The 17,814-nt window shown below is 38.4% G+C and overlaps 1 protein-coding gene across 1 annotated transcript in view; it reads left to right on the forward strand.

The window, feature by feature from the left end:
* The window catches only part of cerkl (ceramide kinase-like), a gene marked incomplete at its 5' end in the record, with an annotated part of 42,170 nt that overhangs the window by 22,277 nt on the left and 2,079 nt on the right, over window positions 1–17,814 (forward strand). Inside the window, 8 exons of the mRNA XM_042336246.1 lie at window positions 983–1,114; window positions 4,523–4,586; window positions 7,027–7,169; window positions 13,410–13,484; window positions 15,986–16,163; window positions 16,437–16,505; window positions 17,501–17,535; window positions 17,667–17,775. Coding sequence (XP_042192180.1) covers window positions 983–1,114; window positions 4,523–4,586; window positions 7,027–7,169; window positions 13,410–13,484; window positions 15,986–16,163; window positions 16,437–16,505; window positions 17,501–17,535; window positions 17,667–17,775 — 805 coding nt within the window. The remainder of the gene's footprint in view (window positions 1–982; window positions 1,115–4,522; window positions 4,587–7,026; window positions 7,170–13,409; window positions 13,485–15,985; window positions 16,164–16,436; window positions 16,506–17,500; window positions 17,536–17,666; window positions 17,776–17,814) is intronic.

The raw sequence follows: 17,814 nt of genomic DNA on the forward strand, positions 1-17,814 counted from the left end.
CAGCGAGTATTGTATACAGTGAGATCTGCAGTATTTTGTCTGGGTTGCATCGTTCAAGCTAGTGTACAACAGTAGTGCACAAATCAAGTGTGTGGCAGAGTTGGAATGAGTGAATTCCCCACTCTGAGAGGGAAAGATTGGGATTTTTTTTGACCCACTGTTATACATTGAAAAGGTCCACACTCAGTCAGCAGTTTTTGATGATCAAACAAATTGACTCTACCAGATTATACCAGATATTTTCCACTCCAATTTGAAGTACATATTTGGGGTATAAGCATGCACTATGGCCATCAGTGCATGAATATTAACATTATATTGTTGTCTTGTGTACACTATTAAATGTAATATTCATATTCTTTCAATTGACATTCTTGTAAGAAAATAACAGAATTAAGCAATGCATTTTGCTGTCTGTTGAATTTTGTGTGTGGAAGAGGGCATGTAATCCTAGTTATTCTATAAATAGAACAAGTCAACCTGGCTCTGATTTAGGTGATTGTGGATTCAAGCCACATGTCAGACTTTGTACTCGCAGTGTAGGCTGACCCTCCATTGCAGTGCCTGGAAGTGCTGTGTTATCTGAGGTGTCATTCTTTGGATGAAATATTAAACCAAGACCTTGCAGTTCTGTTCAGGTGGATTTGAAAGATCTTGTGACACTATTCTTAAAGAGAAGGGTGTTTATTCTGAGTGCCAATAATCCCCCAGATATAAATGGTTATTCACGTTGTAGCTGTTTGAGCAACATTGCCATACAAAACTTGGCTGCACATCCACCTACAAAATACACGATCACTACACCTTACAATAAAATCTGGTGAAGCGCTTTGAGATTTCCTCCTGAAGTGAAAGGCACTATATCAAATGCAAGGATTATTGTTTTTATTTAGTATTATAAACCCGTTTGGCTGCTTACGCAAGCTACTGTGGAAAACGAACATTGTTGTGTTTTTAATAAATCTTTAAATTTGTCCTATAGGTTTTCCAAATAGGCCTAAGTCTCTGAAAGTGATCGTCAACCCACATAGTCACAAAAAAGAAGCCAAACAGATCTACGATGAACAAGTTGCACCTCTTTTCAAGCTGGCTGACATCAAGACTGACATCACCAGTAAGTTAGCAATAGAGTTTCATATCTGCATCTCCATGGCTGACATCTGAGACTGGCACCTAGGCAACGTGGTAGCTTTTATTAATTGTTGGGTTTAGTATAACATGGAAAACTGGATGTGCAGCTAATCCCTCTGACTCCGTGCATAGGTTGTGCGCAAAGAACCTCTAGGTAGATTTATCTACTTTCTGCTTTAAAAACAAGTGTATACAAAGCATTCTCAACATATGCGACATTTATTCTAAATTGATACATTTCAAGGTTAGGTTTTATAGCTTGCTAGGTTGCTGAATGTCAAAAAGATGGTGCGAATATTGTTTTATCACTAGATTCAATAACGTAAAACAATAGCTGATATTTTGTAGAGGTTGTTATCTACTATTGGCAGTTCGTCTAAGTGCAGAGTTTGAGTTGAAAGAGACAGACAGATGTTGTGCTCAGTCTGTGCCATGGTGTGTTTGCACTAGTGCACAAATGTATATTTGATCCATGCAAAAATGAATTTTACCGATATATTGGTACATCTTTGTAAACTAAATAATGTTTTCAATTTTTTTAAAGATCTGCTTTTCTGAGCAATTACTTAATAACTAATAATCCTTGCATTTGATATTGTGCAAAGATGTGTACCACATCTTTGAGATGTCTCACTTAGTCCACTAAGTTGCTTCGTTTTCCTTCCAACATTCGTACAGCTTCAGCTTCCAGGCAGACGGAACAGAAGAGATAAACAGCTAGGTAGAAAATTACCTAAAGTTTTGATTTCATATGTACCCACAGTGGGTGAGGTTCAATTGGTATCAGACAGGATGCTATATGGAGGATACTTTACTGTCAAACTGCCCTATAATTGGTGGAAGAAAGAATACTCAGAAGATATCTCATGTTATATATAATCCCTGTTTTTTTATCAAAATTATCCAGCATTAATGGCAATGAGAAAGTTTCCATTTTAGAGTATAGGACAGCTTGAGGGCAAAATAGGAGCAGAGACTTCTGGTGAAGGCAGTTAATTTTGTGTAGTTTATCTCTTTCAAACATGAACTGCATAAATATTTAGGGAATTGAAGGTGATAAGGATAAGTATAAACATAGATGAGATCAAATACTCATTCAAACACAATGCTTCCTATTTTGCAGGAACCAAAGTATTTGTTGGAAGCAACTGGCCAGGGTTACATAGTAGAGAAGTGGAGATGGTTAGATATTCTGGAGTTTCTTCTTGTTGTTCTTTGAGGGTCAAGGAGAAGTTAAGTAGAGCTTTTCCGCAAGAGATTAAAAAGATGGGGTAGAGGCTTTGCTAGATATAGATTGTAAAACAATTGTCGAAGGAGCTGGCTTTTGTGCTTTCCTTCGTTTAACTGAAAGATTCAACCACATCAGCCCACGTAAAGCCTGACAGAAAGGCAAGGATCAATATGAACAGTATTTTGTTTCTGTATGATCTTCATGTATTGTTTGACTAAGCAGTTTTTGATGCAGCACAGAGTAATACAAAATACATGCTGGACTAATAAGAAATGTATATCAGGATTAACATTTAAAAATACTGGCAGAGTGGTGAATTTTATATGGAATCTTTTCATACAAATTGTAAGGTACTACGCTGAGAGTTTCTTAAAGTATTTTTAAATTTAATATAATAAAGATTATTTGCAGAGCTCAGCAAGGTCATCAATTATCCCTTGGAATGATGTGCAGGTTTTAAAATGCGCATTTTATTCATTTTATTTAACATTGGTGGAAATTAGTGCTGTACTCTCCACTGTAAGATAGCGCAAATAGGAATGAAAATCATTGCAATGTAGCACAATACATTTCCTAGTTCAAAGTTTCTGTTCGATCAACAATAGAAAATGGATTCTTACAGTTTTTAATTTTGCACGCACGCTGCTGTAATTCTCTATAGGATAACGCTTTTACTTTCTGAGAATTAAACAGTGATACTGAGTACTTGTGTAACAGTACATGAGTCATTTTATTCTCTGGAGTAGATTTATTTTCTGGGTCACGTGCAGTTGAAATGGTTGGTCCGATAATCCCATTTATTTCACTGTTCATTACTCCCCCTACAGGTCCACTGTATGACTTGCACAAGAATATTTTCTAATTATATCGTGATACAAATGTACTCACTGGCAGTTAAAAACAAAATGGATTCTGTGAAAACTAAAAAAAAAACCAGTGAATTACTTTTCTCTTTCAAAATCATTACGATTGCAAACCCAGGATTTTAGAATTTCATGCAGACCTGCGAGTATTCTTTACCAATGCTATTATTGTTGATGTTGATGCTGTATGCACAACAGTATTTTTATTAATGTAAATGTGCGCGATATAAGGGAGACTCTCTATTGTAGGCAGTGACCTTAAACCTTTAGTCATTGCTTGCGTAAACTGAATGATCAGCATTGACTTAGTTTTCAAATAGTGTATTATTGAAGTTAAGACCAGAGACACACTGGTACCGGGAAACAGACAAGCATGAAGGATTAATGTAATCTTGCAGAAAATAATGCACATTCTTACGCAAAAAAATCCATCTGCAAATGTCACGTCAGTCAGCAGAAATCTTTGATGGGCAGGTGCAGCTGGGCTATCTCTTCTGGCAAAGCTGCCCTAGAAAATGCTAAATGTGGTTATGATGCTTCGTGCCATCTGCAGCATGCCAGCTCATCCCATTTACACTGGCATCTAGAATGCCACGTAGGGCATGAACAGCGGTAGAGATTGCAATTTAGAGTGACAGCTTCAGACCCTCTGGAGGATGGAAGCTCTGGTGTGTCACTCTGCCACCCTCCCTCTAGTATTATTCGCTGTTGACACCGGTGCTTTGCCTCATTTCCTATTTGTACATTCAAGATGATAATACTCCTGTTTCTTTATATCTCTGATTAAAATCACTTAATTTGTTGCTACCTAAATGCAAATGTTAGCAGGTGTCAGTCGCAAATAACTGTTTAATTAGCTTACAGGCTACACTATAATAATAATAATAATCCTTGCATTTGATATAGCGCCTTATTACATCTTCGAGACGTCTCAAAGCGCTTCACAGAATATACTGTCAAGTGAATTGAAAGCATACGTTGTGGGCGAAATGATTATCAGCTTAATCCAAGAACTTCAGTTTCAATTTGAAGTATTTACCGATTCCGAATTGTGGGTTATGAACACAAAAACTATAGGATTTAGTTTAAGTATTCCTTGGAAAAATATTGTTGACGTCTTTACTGATGTGTTTGCATCGTGTTATTTCTTGATCATAAAATAATGTACTTTTTTGTCAGACTTTAACCCCGCACAAATATCTCTCACGAGTTCATTGGCAAAGTGGCAAATTAAATAACTGTTGCCGGATCTTTAGCTAACTTTGCTTCTGTTACTGACAATATCTTTCTGCTGTAGTTACAGAGTATCAAGGGCACGCTTTTTCAGTTCTCAAAGAGTGTGAGCTGCAAGAATTTGATGGGTATGTATACTTTGTACCAAAACCTTTGCAGTAATAAATTGCTGGCAGAATCAACAATGAAATTTTAGTGAAAATGCCCTTGCTTCACAAATGGAGTATCTGGTATCAACAACTCAATAGCAATAAGCAACCATTTGCTATTGAAACCGTTTTACCGGTGAAATATTCTCCCACGTATAGGCACAGCAGGTGGGAATTTAATTACCTGTTCTGTAAACAATGATGAAGTACCTTCGCCGAAAGTATTGCTGGTTTTAGGGTTTTACACAATAGTTTAGCTCCCATACTTGCACGATAGTCCAGATTTATCCCTCCTTTAATATTGGTTGTGCTTATTTACTCTGTTTAGTTGCGGTACAATCATAATATTATAGAGAGTTTATCTTAATTTTTTTTCTACCATAGAACTCATACCTACAGTTTATACTTCTGGACAGTTTGTCATACGTGAAATGTTTCACCCGGCGTCCCTTTGAGTACTGAATGACCCTTCAAATGCCGTATACAAACATTTTCTTTTGCATAAAATTATTTGACATTTATTTGATGTTTAATTATATTAAGCAGGATCGCAGTAGTGGACCGTTCATAATTCATGATCACTGAATAAAATGAAACACCTAATTGTAATTTTTATTGCCATCTACCTTTTAAAGAAGATTACGATAGAGCTTTCAGATAAGCATAATTTGGAATCGTTCTGATCAGACTCCAGGTCACTCACATGAGTTTATCTGTTGGTTGTGCACAATGCACTAGTTTTAAATGTTTTGCCCTCTCCTAGCTATTTCTAATATTTCCCCAGTTCCAGAATATCCATTGAATGAGTCAACACTCTGGAAAAAGCTGACATAACTGACATCATTACTTATCGCATTAGATTGCAACCATTGAATGGTGTGACGGTTATTTTGGATCAGAGTACAAGAGGGTGAATTATCACAAAGTATAATTTTGTTTTACATTATAACACAGTGCATCTGTGTGTCTTGTTTCACATTAATAGGTAACACTTACTTGTGACAAGGTTTTCATATTAATAAAATGCCATGTAGGCAGAATGTTAGAGGTTGCACATTAATGATAATTACCAGCAGCTTTAAATTAAAGCTTCATTTACACATGCTGAATTTGGAAACATGCAGTGATGATTAATAGGAAATTAGTGGCATTTTAGTACACTTTTTTTGCCAGTGCAATTTATTGCTAGTGACAGAACATTCGGACAAGTAAAATAGCAATTACTGTAGAAATTTCAGTCATTACAGGAATTGGGAACCAAATATAGTCATGCTCTGGGTTCCTCAACTTACTAACCTCTCATTGTGCAATCTTATTTGTAGGCTTTTTTACTGTAATTTTTAATGTGGCATAAGAAGTTAGGCAGCAATAATTAGAAATGGTGTCCGTGTTTAAGAACAGTGGAAGTGCATTCTGCTATACTGACAGGCCACAGGATTAATAAGATGGAGTAGAAATAAACTTCTGTCAACTTGTCACCTTATTTTCAGTTTAGTGCAGAGTTCATAGATAGCTGCTCAGTCGCACCCTAATAGAGAGAAATATGATAGGATTTGATTGGAGATTAAGTCCATCAGTTTTTCACCCTAACTTCATTTAACAGCAGTCTTGTGCTTATTAAATCCCATTATTATGTCTCGTACTTTTAATTGTCACCGTACATATTAATCACATTTCAGTATTGGGATAAGGGATAATTGAATCTGTCGTAATTCTGTGGACTAGTTCCTGAAATATATTTGGTTGAGCTTTGGGTACTGTATTTTACTTATTAATAAAGTGATGATTACAACTGTGGACATCAATAGCAATAATGAATAAGAAGGCACTCATTTAATGATAAATATGGGATGGTCTACAATGGGTTATTTTGGGCCTAATCTCATGTATTGAGATTTACATAAGATGCACTCTCATATGCTTAAATAATTGTAATATGTATAGCATGTATAAACTGTTATTATCATGCTTTGGTTAATACCAATTAATTTCCTAGCTTTGCCCAGTATTCCTTTCCTTATTTCAGATTTAATCTACTTGCATTTAAAATAATCAGATGGAGATTTGGTCTTTCATGCAGGTGAATTGAAATGCACGCAGCTTTCTAAACTGTTTTACGTTATTGCAAGTATTTAAATTTCCATTCAAAGTAGTTTCTTTTATAAGCCACTAAAATTTTTGGGGGGAGTTATCCACAAATTGGGATTATCTCTTCACTGGAATCACAGAAACATAAGTGAAGTATTGTATTCTGCAGTAGAGTTTCAATGGGGTGTGGGGGAGCGGAATGAATTCTAAAGTGGAAATTCCATCATTTGCTAAATTGAAAAAAATAAGATGTTAACAGATCTGTGTCAGAATAGGACAGAATGAATAGTACTGAGTCAGTTCTTACTGGGTTTGGGTTATTACCTTCCAGAGTGGTCTGTGTGGGTGGTGATGGCACAGCAAGTGAAGTGGTCCATGGTGTGCTCCTTCGAGCCCAGATGGATGCAGGGAGAGACACAGATTCCAACTTCACGCCTGTCAGAGCACCACTTCCTCTCGGCATAATACCAGCAGGTGGGTATAGAAAACGCTGATTATTTAGATCTAAATCTGTCCTTACTCTCTCTCTCTCTCTCTCTCCCTATTTCCTTTCTGTGTCCCTTCTGTAAATTTAAGTCCGCATTTATTGTTGTGCAATCAAACACAAGGTATCCCTTAAAATATTATCAGCTGATGCAGTTAAGACAGGGACCAATTTATAATGGGAGGTTGTTGACTGCGTACTGTATTCAAATTAGTGCTGATGGTTTTCGGATTGAAATAGATTATTTGAAAATGATTTTATGCCAACTTCAGTCACAACCCTCTACCCTTAACTGCATCTCGTAAAATCACATAAGGTACTTCAAGAACCTAACCTGACGTGTAGATTCCTGAGGTATATCATTTGTATTAAAAGTGGTCCCTCTAATAATAATAATAATAATAATAATAGCTTATCACATCATTCAGATATCTCAAAGCGCTTCACAGAATATATTATAAAGTGGACTGACTGTGTTTTTTGGGAGTGAATCACAGCAGCCAATTGCACCCAGCAATGTCTCATTAATAGTCATTGTTAACAGTCGGACAGTGTTGCAAGCTTTTACATAGATATTATTAATATGAACTGCTTTTTTTTCTTTCGATGGGAGACTTTTGGTATGGCAAATGCAAAGATACCTACATGTATTAAACACATACATGATCTTTCTGGCGAAGTACTTATGAAAATCTTAAGGACGATAATCAGCCACGAGGGAAAACAATATTTTTGAGAGTATGAGATTTAGAGATTTACTCCAATCGTTTTATGTTGGTGCAGCAATTACATTCAAAATGTAAAGAAATAAAATATTTTTGAGCTTACCTCTGTTATGGTTACTAAAACGTTTTTTTTTGCAAATATTAAGTCATTTCCATTAGGATTGGGAATTACTACATTTTGAAATAAACAGCTATATAGTTGTGCGTGTCCTCGATTTAAGTTCCATACTGTTTTCCCAGTTAAATCTTTTTTAATATGATACTTTTTAACAGTCAATATGAGCTGTTGGTATAAATCATATACATTAGAACCAGGAACTGCTATCACATAGAATACTTGATGCACATCTAAAGCCAGCACCTTATATCACGCATCAGACAATTTCTAAAAGATTAGTCCAAATATTAGTGACAGTCTAAGGAATGCATCTGTAAGAGTGACTTATCATTCTGATCGCCATATTGTGTGCTAAGAGGCTACAGTACGAGCAATGGGGATTTAAGCGAAATAAACAAATGCACTTGGAACATAATTAATGCTTTGTCTGCTTTTGAAGGGAACCAAGTAAAAGTAACCCTATTGCTACAAATTATTAAATGCCCCTGACAGGTTCTGACAAAATGATTTCAGATGCATTATTAGCACAACACAGTTGTACTCTAAGATCACATAACAACAGCAGGTTGGATTATTTTGAATAAATAGCCACAGTTGAAGTTTTCATGCAGTGATTTGACCTTCACTTGACATCTCTACGTGCTATAAATACATTGACATTCAAAATGTGGATGAAGCTTCTCCAAAAAGGGTTCAGATGAGATTTTAAATGGAGATCCATCTGCCTGTTTAGGTAGACATTTAAGATTCCCACTTAAGACAGTTAATTGGAATAGAATTTCTCCCAGTCTCCTTTAGATCACTATTGGATGCGCAGGTGCTATGTTGTTCAACTGCATAAACATTAAACTTGATCACAAATATGAAGAAAAGTGAAGTTAATTAGTGGGAAATAATGTGGGTTATATTTCCATTACCATACTATTTTTCCCTCGTCTGAAGGCTACACCAAGTAAAGATTTGGGGAGAAATTTCTAAAATTCTTATCAACTGTCTCAAAAACAATGAACATTTTCTACAAGATCCATATCTGTTACGGTGTTAAATAGAAAGCAAGAATGTTGTTCAGATCTGTAAAGTCAAATGTTACTTCTAAATGACTGTTGTTCTGATGGGCAGAAGTACTTGTGGGCGAGGAAATAATTCGAGTGATTTGTGCAAATAGGTTGGCACTATATTAAAGACTTTCTGAAGCGGTGCAGTGCACTAAAATTCAGCACTGGCATGTTTATATACTTGAGGCTATGAGCTTCAAAGTCTTCAACACGTTCAACTCATTATAGAACTGCTTAGTCACCAATTAATTTTGAGGGGCTAGAATATTGCTGGGGGACTGTTCATTTCTATTCTGACTGATATTTCAGGCAAAGAACCAAAATGAAATTGTTAGTATTAGCGCTGTTTTCAGGAGAATTTCAGCTATGCTTGAGTGGCAAGTCATTACATCACATTTGTCAGCTTGAATGTGAGCAACATTAACAGCCTTATGAGTATGCATGCAGTCTGGTTAATTAAGTTAATTGTTCTGCAGAAGTGCTTGCACTTCCAAGGACAATTTTTAAAAACAATTTCTGCTCGGTACAATCATCAGTCATGCTTTACATAAACTGCTGATACATTTGTCCTTTAATCTATTGTTCACATAATTGAGTCAAAAAGACAAGTATAGCACTGAGTAAATGAATGGGACCCCATTGTAACTTTTGCTTTGGACATTAACCGAAATGTTGACTCCCGGTGCAAATAGCTTTTTTTTATAATGCACATATTAATTAATTTGTCAGTGTTCACGTTGAGCAGTGTCGCTTTTGATGCTATGAAAACGCTCATCGTGGCACGGGTAGAAAATTAGCTCCTCATCTCCGCCCCTGCCCAAGCTGTTCGCTTTTTGTAACACAGCTCTGCAGTCTGCCCAGCTAGGGCCCAGCATTCAGCTTTCAAAATTGTTGTGGCATATGGAAATTCCCAGAGAAGCAAGAAACTGACAAGTATCTAGAGTTGTTTCATTAGGGGCACAGAATGTCTGCAGCCTGGGAGGTCACGTCAGCTGTGTAGCAGTCTCAGGCTCACTGAAATCCCCAATTCCTTCACTTGAGCTGTCAGCCAAAGATGGGAATGTATGAATAGCAGCACCCAAATGAAAGCTCGCATGTGGTTGTTTATGTTGCCGATGCCAATATTTTCCAGATTGTACAATCTCTGTCTTTTTTCATGTGCTCGCTCTCTATCTTTCTCTCTCTCTCTATTGTGAAAGTCCACAGGGAAAAGTGTGGTTAAATGAATTGAGCAATGAACAAGATACTTGAGTTTTTTTATATCACCATTAGTTATAAACCTGCAGGAAAGCTCAGTGTTTAGAACTCTCTCAAAATCTGGTTCATCGCCTTAAGGTTTAATGGGAAGAAGATTTCTACAGAAAGACAACGATTAAGAAGGCAAAACTGTGCCAGGGCACACTGGGGGAGCAAATGTGTGGGAGAACAGGAGAAGTGGGCAATGAATTTGTGCACACAATGATCACACACTTCAGCTGTGTCACCTTAAGGCTACACTGAGCAAAAGTAATTGTGCTCTTATAAACAGAGGGTATATTGGAGAGAGAATGAAGAGAGCATCAAAATATATTGGCACAGCAACACTACAATTACAAATTTGTGCAGCCCTGCCAAAATGTGTCAACTCTGTTTTCTTATACAATGGGATTTTCAGTGATTTGCTTCTCATAATTTCCGCCATAGGGGTCCCCTTCTTGCAAGCAGATAAATGTCTCCCACTTTATTATTTTTTAAAAAACAATTACTGCAATTAAATCTGCGTAATTAATTTTCCTGCTGCACTTTAATGAGTTGATGAGGTTTTTTTTAAAAAATAATTTAAATTTTTTGCGTGTTAGCTTGACAATACTGAACTGAATTACCCGGAGAAAATAGCCTACAATTTAGGCAATTAATTTAATTTGTATGTGATTAACAACCATCATATCACTGTGGTCAAAATATATTTTGTTATCTGTAATAAAAGTTTTGGAAACTGTTTTAGGTTATTCCTGGTGACTCGGTGGCAAAACACACTGTTGCTATTTATTACTGAACCATAAATAATTCTTACATTTGAAATAGCACCATTCATGTAAGAGGAAGTCTCAAAGCACTTCGCAAGATACACTGTAAAGCGCAGAGACTATTTGTAAATGCTGCAGCCAATTTGCATACAACAACAACAACTTGGATTTATATAGCGCCCTCCATGCCGGACGGCGTCTCAGAGCGCTATACAGCAATATCCCACAAATACCTATGAAAGAAAGATTTTTTTTTATCGTGCAATTCATATAAGGTATATCAGGAAGATTCAATTTCTGCCCTGTGCTAGATTTATTCCGAGAGAGCTAACGGTTGGGAAAATGTAGCGTGAAGGTAGATAGGTGGGATTGAGGCCCATCAAAAAGAATGTGAATGTTCAACCCAAGGGCCTATTCCTGTTCCTAATCTGACTGACTCTCACTGAATAGGATCATGCAAAAAAATGGCCATCTGAGTAAGGTGTCAGAGAGCTGTAGATAATAATAATAATAATAATAATAATAATAATAATCCTTGCATTTGATATAGCGCTTTTCACGTCAGGAGGACGTCCCAAAGCGCTTCACAGAACACACTGTAAAGTGAATTGACTGTATATTTGTGGGCAAACGCGGCAGCCAATTGCGCACAGCAATGACCCACAAACAGTCGTAGATTGAAAATGACCAATTTATTATTCTTTTTGGTTTTTGGAAGGATTATTATTAGGCTCTGTGTGGAGTAAGGAAACTTGCCCAAGGTTTCGCCCTCTGCCTGGAATTGAACTCAGATCTCTCGCTTGCAAAGCGAGTGCTCTAACCACTGAGCCACAGGACTCCAAGCACAAGATGCTTGTGGACGTGTACTCCACTGTGAAGGGTAGAAATAACAGAGCGGAGGGCGGAAGGGAATCAGTGGATTCTTGATAAATATAAATCAAGAAGAGAAGGAAAGAAGATTTTCTTTGCGACCATTGAGAAACTGTTCTTATGCGTGGTACTTCTATGCTTCAGTAACCTGCTTGCTGGTGTTCTGTGTTGTTGCATCTGCTCAAAGGCAATAACACATGTAAGTATACCTGCTAACATTTGCTGTACATTATCATTAGAAAAGATTGGACACTTGATAGCTCCAGCACCAATGATACCCTGGTTCTCTGTGCCAAACACAATCATTTGGCTTTTCAGTGCCAGCTTAATCAGCACACATGTGTATCATTGGCTTTTTGCAGCTTCTCTGTACGGCCTAAGGAAACCTATCCAAGGTTACCTGATGGCTTTGGCAAAGTGACTGTGAGTATCACCATTATGTGCTGAGAATATTGCTGCTGAGGTGACAGACATAATACTACATTTCACATTCAGCATCACGTCTCTTGCCAGAACCAAATACATCCTGAAATTCTTTGTTCAGTCATCACTGTGAACAGGGGATCATCTGTTTCCACTGCCATGTCATTATTTTCTAGTTATGTGCACCCTTACTATCTGATAGGTTTTGTATTCATGTGGTTCTGTGGCTTTGGGATGGCTCTTAAAATGGTTACTGGGCTAAAAGGGATATACAGTACATTCATATCTTGAAGTTTCATCCTTAATAATAGAGCAGGTTTCTATTATTGACAATTATTTCAAACCCAAACCAATTGGTTATGCACTGGAAGCACTTGCTGTCACAGTCATCTGTGGAGTCCTGTAGCTCAGTGGTTAGAGCACTCGCTTTGCAAGTGAGAGACCTGAGATCAATTCCAGGCAGAGGGCGAAACCTTGGGCAAGTTTCCTTACTCCACACAGAGCCTAATAATAATCCCTCCAAAACCAAAAATAATAATAAATTGGTCATTTTCAATCTACGACTGTTTGTGGGACATTGCTGTGCGCAATTGGCTGCCGCGTTCGCCCACAAATATACAGTCAACTCACTTTACAGTGTGTTCTGTGAAGCGCTTTGGGACGTCCTCCCGACATGAAAAGTGCTATATCAAATGCAAGGATTATTATTATTATTATTATTCCAATGAAAGATGGCATTATTACTGAATCTTGTCAAATCCATAAGAACAGAAACAGACATGTAATATCACCATCACCATACATGAAGTTTGCTTTGCTCATCTATCTTCATATGGTTCTTAAAATATGTGAGATGGTAAAGGATACACTCCTCATGTTGGGCACAGACATTGGGTAAAGTGGAAGGAGCATTGTTCTGCTCTAACCTTACTATATCCATTTTTGGGAGTATTCCTTTCCACAGCAAATATTCCTGAACTTGCTGAGCACAAAATTAACCAAATGAAAGCTGGTTGTTTTAATTATTTCTCAGGTTCCACTAATGTCATAGCATTTTCAGTCCACGGAATTAAGCATCCAGTAACTGCAGCAATGCACATCATTATGGGTATGTATTTCGAACTTTCTACCTTCTGACCTGTGATTAAATTAGAATGCTTTCAATAAATGGTCATCCAGATACTAAAACTGCCAAAAGATATTTTAGATGTACTTCAGCGGTATTACTTTACCCCTTGCGAAAAAAGTATAAACTTGAGTTTCTCACTTTATAGTTCCCGAACTGCAATTTAAATTAGGGTGGGAGAAGTAGCTGGTGTGATATCATCCCCTTATACTGCAATATTGTGCAAAATATTTCAGACATACTGTTTGCTCTGCTTTGGGTTGAAAATATGAACAGATTTTCAAACAGTGGTAAAGCTATCATTACTTATATTTGGAAGCATTAAGTAAGTAAATGAAGAGCCCACATAACTAATTAAATCAAAAATATCCTCCAATATTTGTGCTTATTTTAGTTAAATTAGAAATGACTTTCCAGAGCTTTGTATTAATAAACATAAATAAAAATACTGTCATCACTTCTGTTTCAGTATAAGATTGTGAAAAGTCTGTCCATGTGAAATTAAATTACAGAAAAGTCAATTATTTTTCATTAGATATTAAGAGGTAATGAATAACTTTAGTGTTTCTAATTATGCAGCTGCAATCATTAATAAAATGCTAGGCATGCAGCATAAATAGAGTTGTCTGTTCTACAAGCTAAGAAACCTGGTACAGTATGTGTGCTTCAGGAAAGAAAGCTGGACGATCCGCACAGTAGTGCGTCTGCACAGTGTTACATACCTTATGGTATTAGTACGTGAGGAGTAGCAGTGAACACACAACTTTCTGTCAACGCCATATTTTGTCCAGTATGAAGAGAAACAGAATATTGCATGTTTTTTCACCCACACAGCGAACATTCACCATATACCGGGACAATGGCAAACTCGTATACATCCTACACGGAAATCGTGCCTTCAGCAATATCTGGGGCACATTTCACTCCTGAAAATATGAATGTGTAGCAAATCAGAACCTGGAAATGTGACTTGGATTTTCCACTGAGCAGATTTTGAAAATTCTGTCGTCACAATTTTTTTTTATCATAAAACTTCATGCAACACATCTACCTTATGCTCTTTCAATGTTATTTGAAGCCTATTGCAGGTCAGAAAGCTCTTCAGCTCCCATTATCATTTTTATTCAAAATGTCATATGATCGATTGTGGCTGTAGGGATCAAGACTGTAATTGGAAAGTAAATTCCAGTTCACAGCAAGACTAGTGCAAATAAGATCAAGGAGAGAGAATTTGGAGCCAAGTTACAAAAAAGACCCAGGTAAAATAGAACTGGACTGGGATAGGATTTCAGAATAGATTTTCATTAGAATGCAACAACAAGATTATATTTGTATAGCGCCTTTCACATCGGGAGAACGTCCCAAGGCGCTGGACAGTCTACAGCATTTCAGACCCGAGCTGGAGTCAGGGGGGGAGAAAGGAGGGGAGGGGAAGGGGGGTGGCCGATGGCATGGTCGAAGAGGAGGGTCTTGAGGCGGGACTTGAAGGAGGCTAAGGAGGGAGCGAGGCGGAGAGATTGGGGGATGGAATTCCAGATGTTGAGGGCAGAGTGGCCGAAGGCTCTCCCGCCTATGGTGGGGCAGGTGGGTCGGAGGACGTGGGGCAGACCAGAGCCGGCTGAGCGGAGAGAGCAGGTGGATTGTTAGGGAGTTAGGAGGTCGCAAAGGTAGGATGTGGCGAGGCTGTGGAGGGCTTTGTAGGTGAGGACCAGGATCTTGAACTGCATCCTCTGAAGGATAGGGAGCCATTGGAGTCGGGCGAGAGTGGGGGAGATGGGTTCACGGAGTTTGGTGCGGGAGAGGACACGGGCTGCAGAGTTCTGGATTATCTGCAGCCTGTGGAGGGAGGAGTTGGGAAGGCTGACAAGCAGGGGGTTTGCATAGTCGAGCCTGGAGGCAATGAAGGCATGAACAAGAGTTTCAGTTGCCTGAGGGGTGAGGTAGTGACGGAGTCGGGCGATGTTATGGAGGTAAGGGAAGGTAGAGCGGGTCATGGCTTGGATGTGGGGAAGAAAAGACAGTTGAGGGTCGAACAAGACACCTAGGTTCCTGACTGCCTGTGAGTTGTAGTGCAACCATGGAGGTTGATGCTGCCAGAGCCTGAGGTGCTGAGTCTCTGGCGCGAGTCAATCAGGAGGGCCTCAGTCTTGTTCACATTCAACTGTAGGAAATTTGCCCTCATCCAGGACTTGATGTCAGTCTGTCAGGACAGCAGTGGCCCTGGAGTTGAGGGTGGAGGCAAAAAGATAGAGTTGGGTGTCATCCGCATACATATGGAAGTTGACCCCATGTCTGCGGATGATGTCATCAAGGGGGAGCATATAGATATTAAAGAATAAAGTCGAAACAATATATGCTTCCATTCTTTGCAAACAACATCTTCATAAAGACAATGGTTCTTCCAGGTTTCTGCTTTTGTAGTACAGGTTTTCTTATAACATTTGGATTACATAGAACATCTTTTGTTAAACTCATCTCCTCAGGCCACCACCAGGCGGTAGATGCTTGCACTTTCCACAGTCACAACGGGCTTCTCCGCTTCGGTTTCTCTGCCATGTTTGGCTTCGGTGGGAGAACCCTGGCTTTAGCAGAAAAGCATCGTTGGATGCCTCCAAACCAACGGAGGGACTTTGCCATCATCAAAACACTGACAAATCTGAAGTAAGAAGTTGTTTTCCTTCTCTTCTCCACACGCCACACCCACCCCTCCCTGCATCCTTCCTGAATGCAGAAAGAATCAAACAGATGGAAGTGGTTGGTATCTGCCTTATCTCGTGCCTTGGCCCTTCCTACAGCGGGATTTAGGCCATTTGTTTTCGAGTTATTACTTATGCCCTTGATCTTGTTTATTGCTGATATTTGTCGATCTCCCGAGAGTCTCATTTCAACAAAAAATAACTTTGATGTGGTAATCAAGGCGTTTCATCTTTCCAGGCCTGAAGACTGCGAATTATCCTTCCTGCCATTGCAAAATTCCCAATTTGTAGCAGAGGAAGGCAAAAGGTAAGAGACAATGGGTCACTGGTTATGAACTCCAAAAGATCCACTTCATTTTTTTTGCGCGATAGGATTTCCTGACGACACTATGAAACGTGTTTCACACTGATCAAATATAATGATAAAGTTGCCATTGCCAGTACCCTCACATTGAGCAAAATATTGTTAATCGTTAATTTTCGTGGGAACACATATAGGATCTTTATGTCTGACACAGTGCAGCCTGTTATATTGCAATTCCCCATGGTTGAATTATAAACCTAATTCACTGTGCATGCACACAGACCAGCCTGATGGTTACCCACATGCTTGTTGGGTGTTAAAACGGTTGATGCCCACGTTATTTGACTTCACTCTGTCCTTTTGCTGTGTGTTTGCATTGTAGCTTCTATGCTTTTAAAACAAGCAGACTTCTGGTTCATCAGGTTCCAAGGCAAGTGGGGCAAACAAGAAGTGACGATTATCTGGAAGGCAACTATTTTTTAGCCTGTACTACCTGACAGGCTGCATGGTTGCATGGTGAATTTGGCAATCACCACCTTGCTATAGCACGGGTTGGGGTTTAATGGATCCCAATCACCATATTATAACAAGGTTCCATGATAACTCTTGCAACCGATATAGTGCCTTATCATAAGCAAAAATCCATCTCCAAGCAGTTCAAAGAGTTTTCTATAAACTACAGCGACTGTGTATTTGTAGATACACACAACAGCCAATTTGGCACAGCAAATATCGATGCCCAGTTTTTCTGTTCGGCGGATTTTGGCCTAGACACTGCAAGGAAGTCCTTTTACTTTTCAGATAAAGTCATGAATGTAAACCTCATAAGTCAGGATACAACCCATGTAAACTTGCAGGGTATCTAAACTATACTGTATTTTGCACACCTTTGCTAACCATCGTTATTATTATTTTTATTAACCATTGCTGCTTTTTATCTTGTTTCATCTATCCCATTTGGATACGATCGAATGGATTATCTTTGCCATGGTTTGTAGAAATGAAAATAAAAGGGATTCTTTCGCACAAATCTGTGAGTATATTTGAATACTGAATAGTTTTTTTTCCAATTTGAAATCGAGGCCAAAACAGGCAGCTTCAATACATTAAAAAGGTGTCATTTTATTATCCTTGTACAATCATGTTAATCTCTGTGTTCGTCAGGTGAAGATGAGCAGTGGCAGAGTATGCAGGGACATTTTCTTAATGTCAGCATTATGGCCATTCCTTGCCTTTGTTCCGTGGCACCAAGAGGCCTAGCACCTAATACCAGGTCAGTGGAGTCTTAGAAGAATTAGGCCAATGTCTATGA

The sequence above is a fragment of the Callorhinchus milii genome, unplaced genomic scaffold, assembly GCF_018977255.1.
Source record: "Callorhinchus milii isolate IMCB2004 unplaced genomic scaffold, IMCB_Cmil_1.0 Scaffold6, whole genome shotgun sequence".
Lineage (NCBI taxonomy): Eukaryota > Metazoa > Chordata > Chondrichthyes > Chimaeriformes > Callorhinchidae > Callorhinchus > Callorhinchus milii.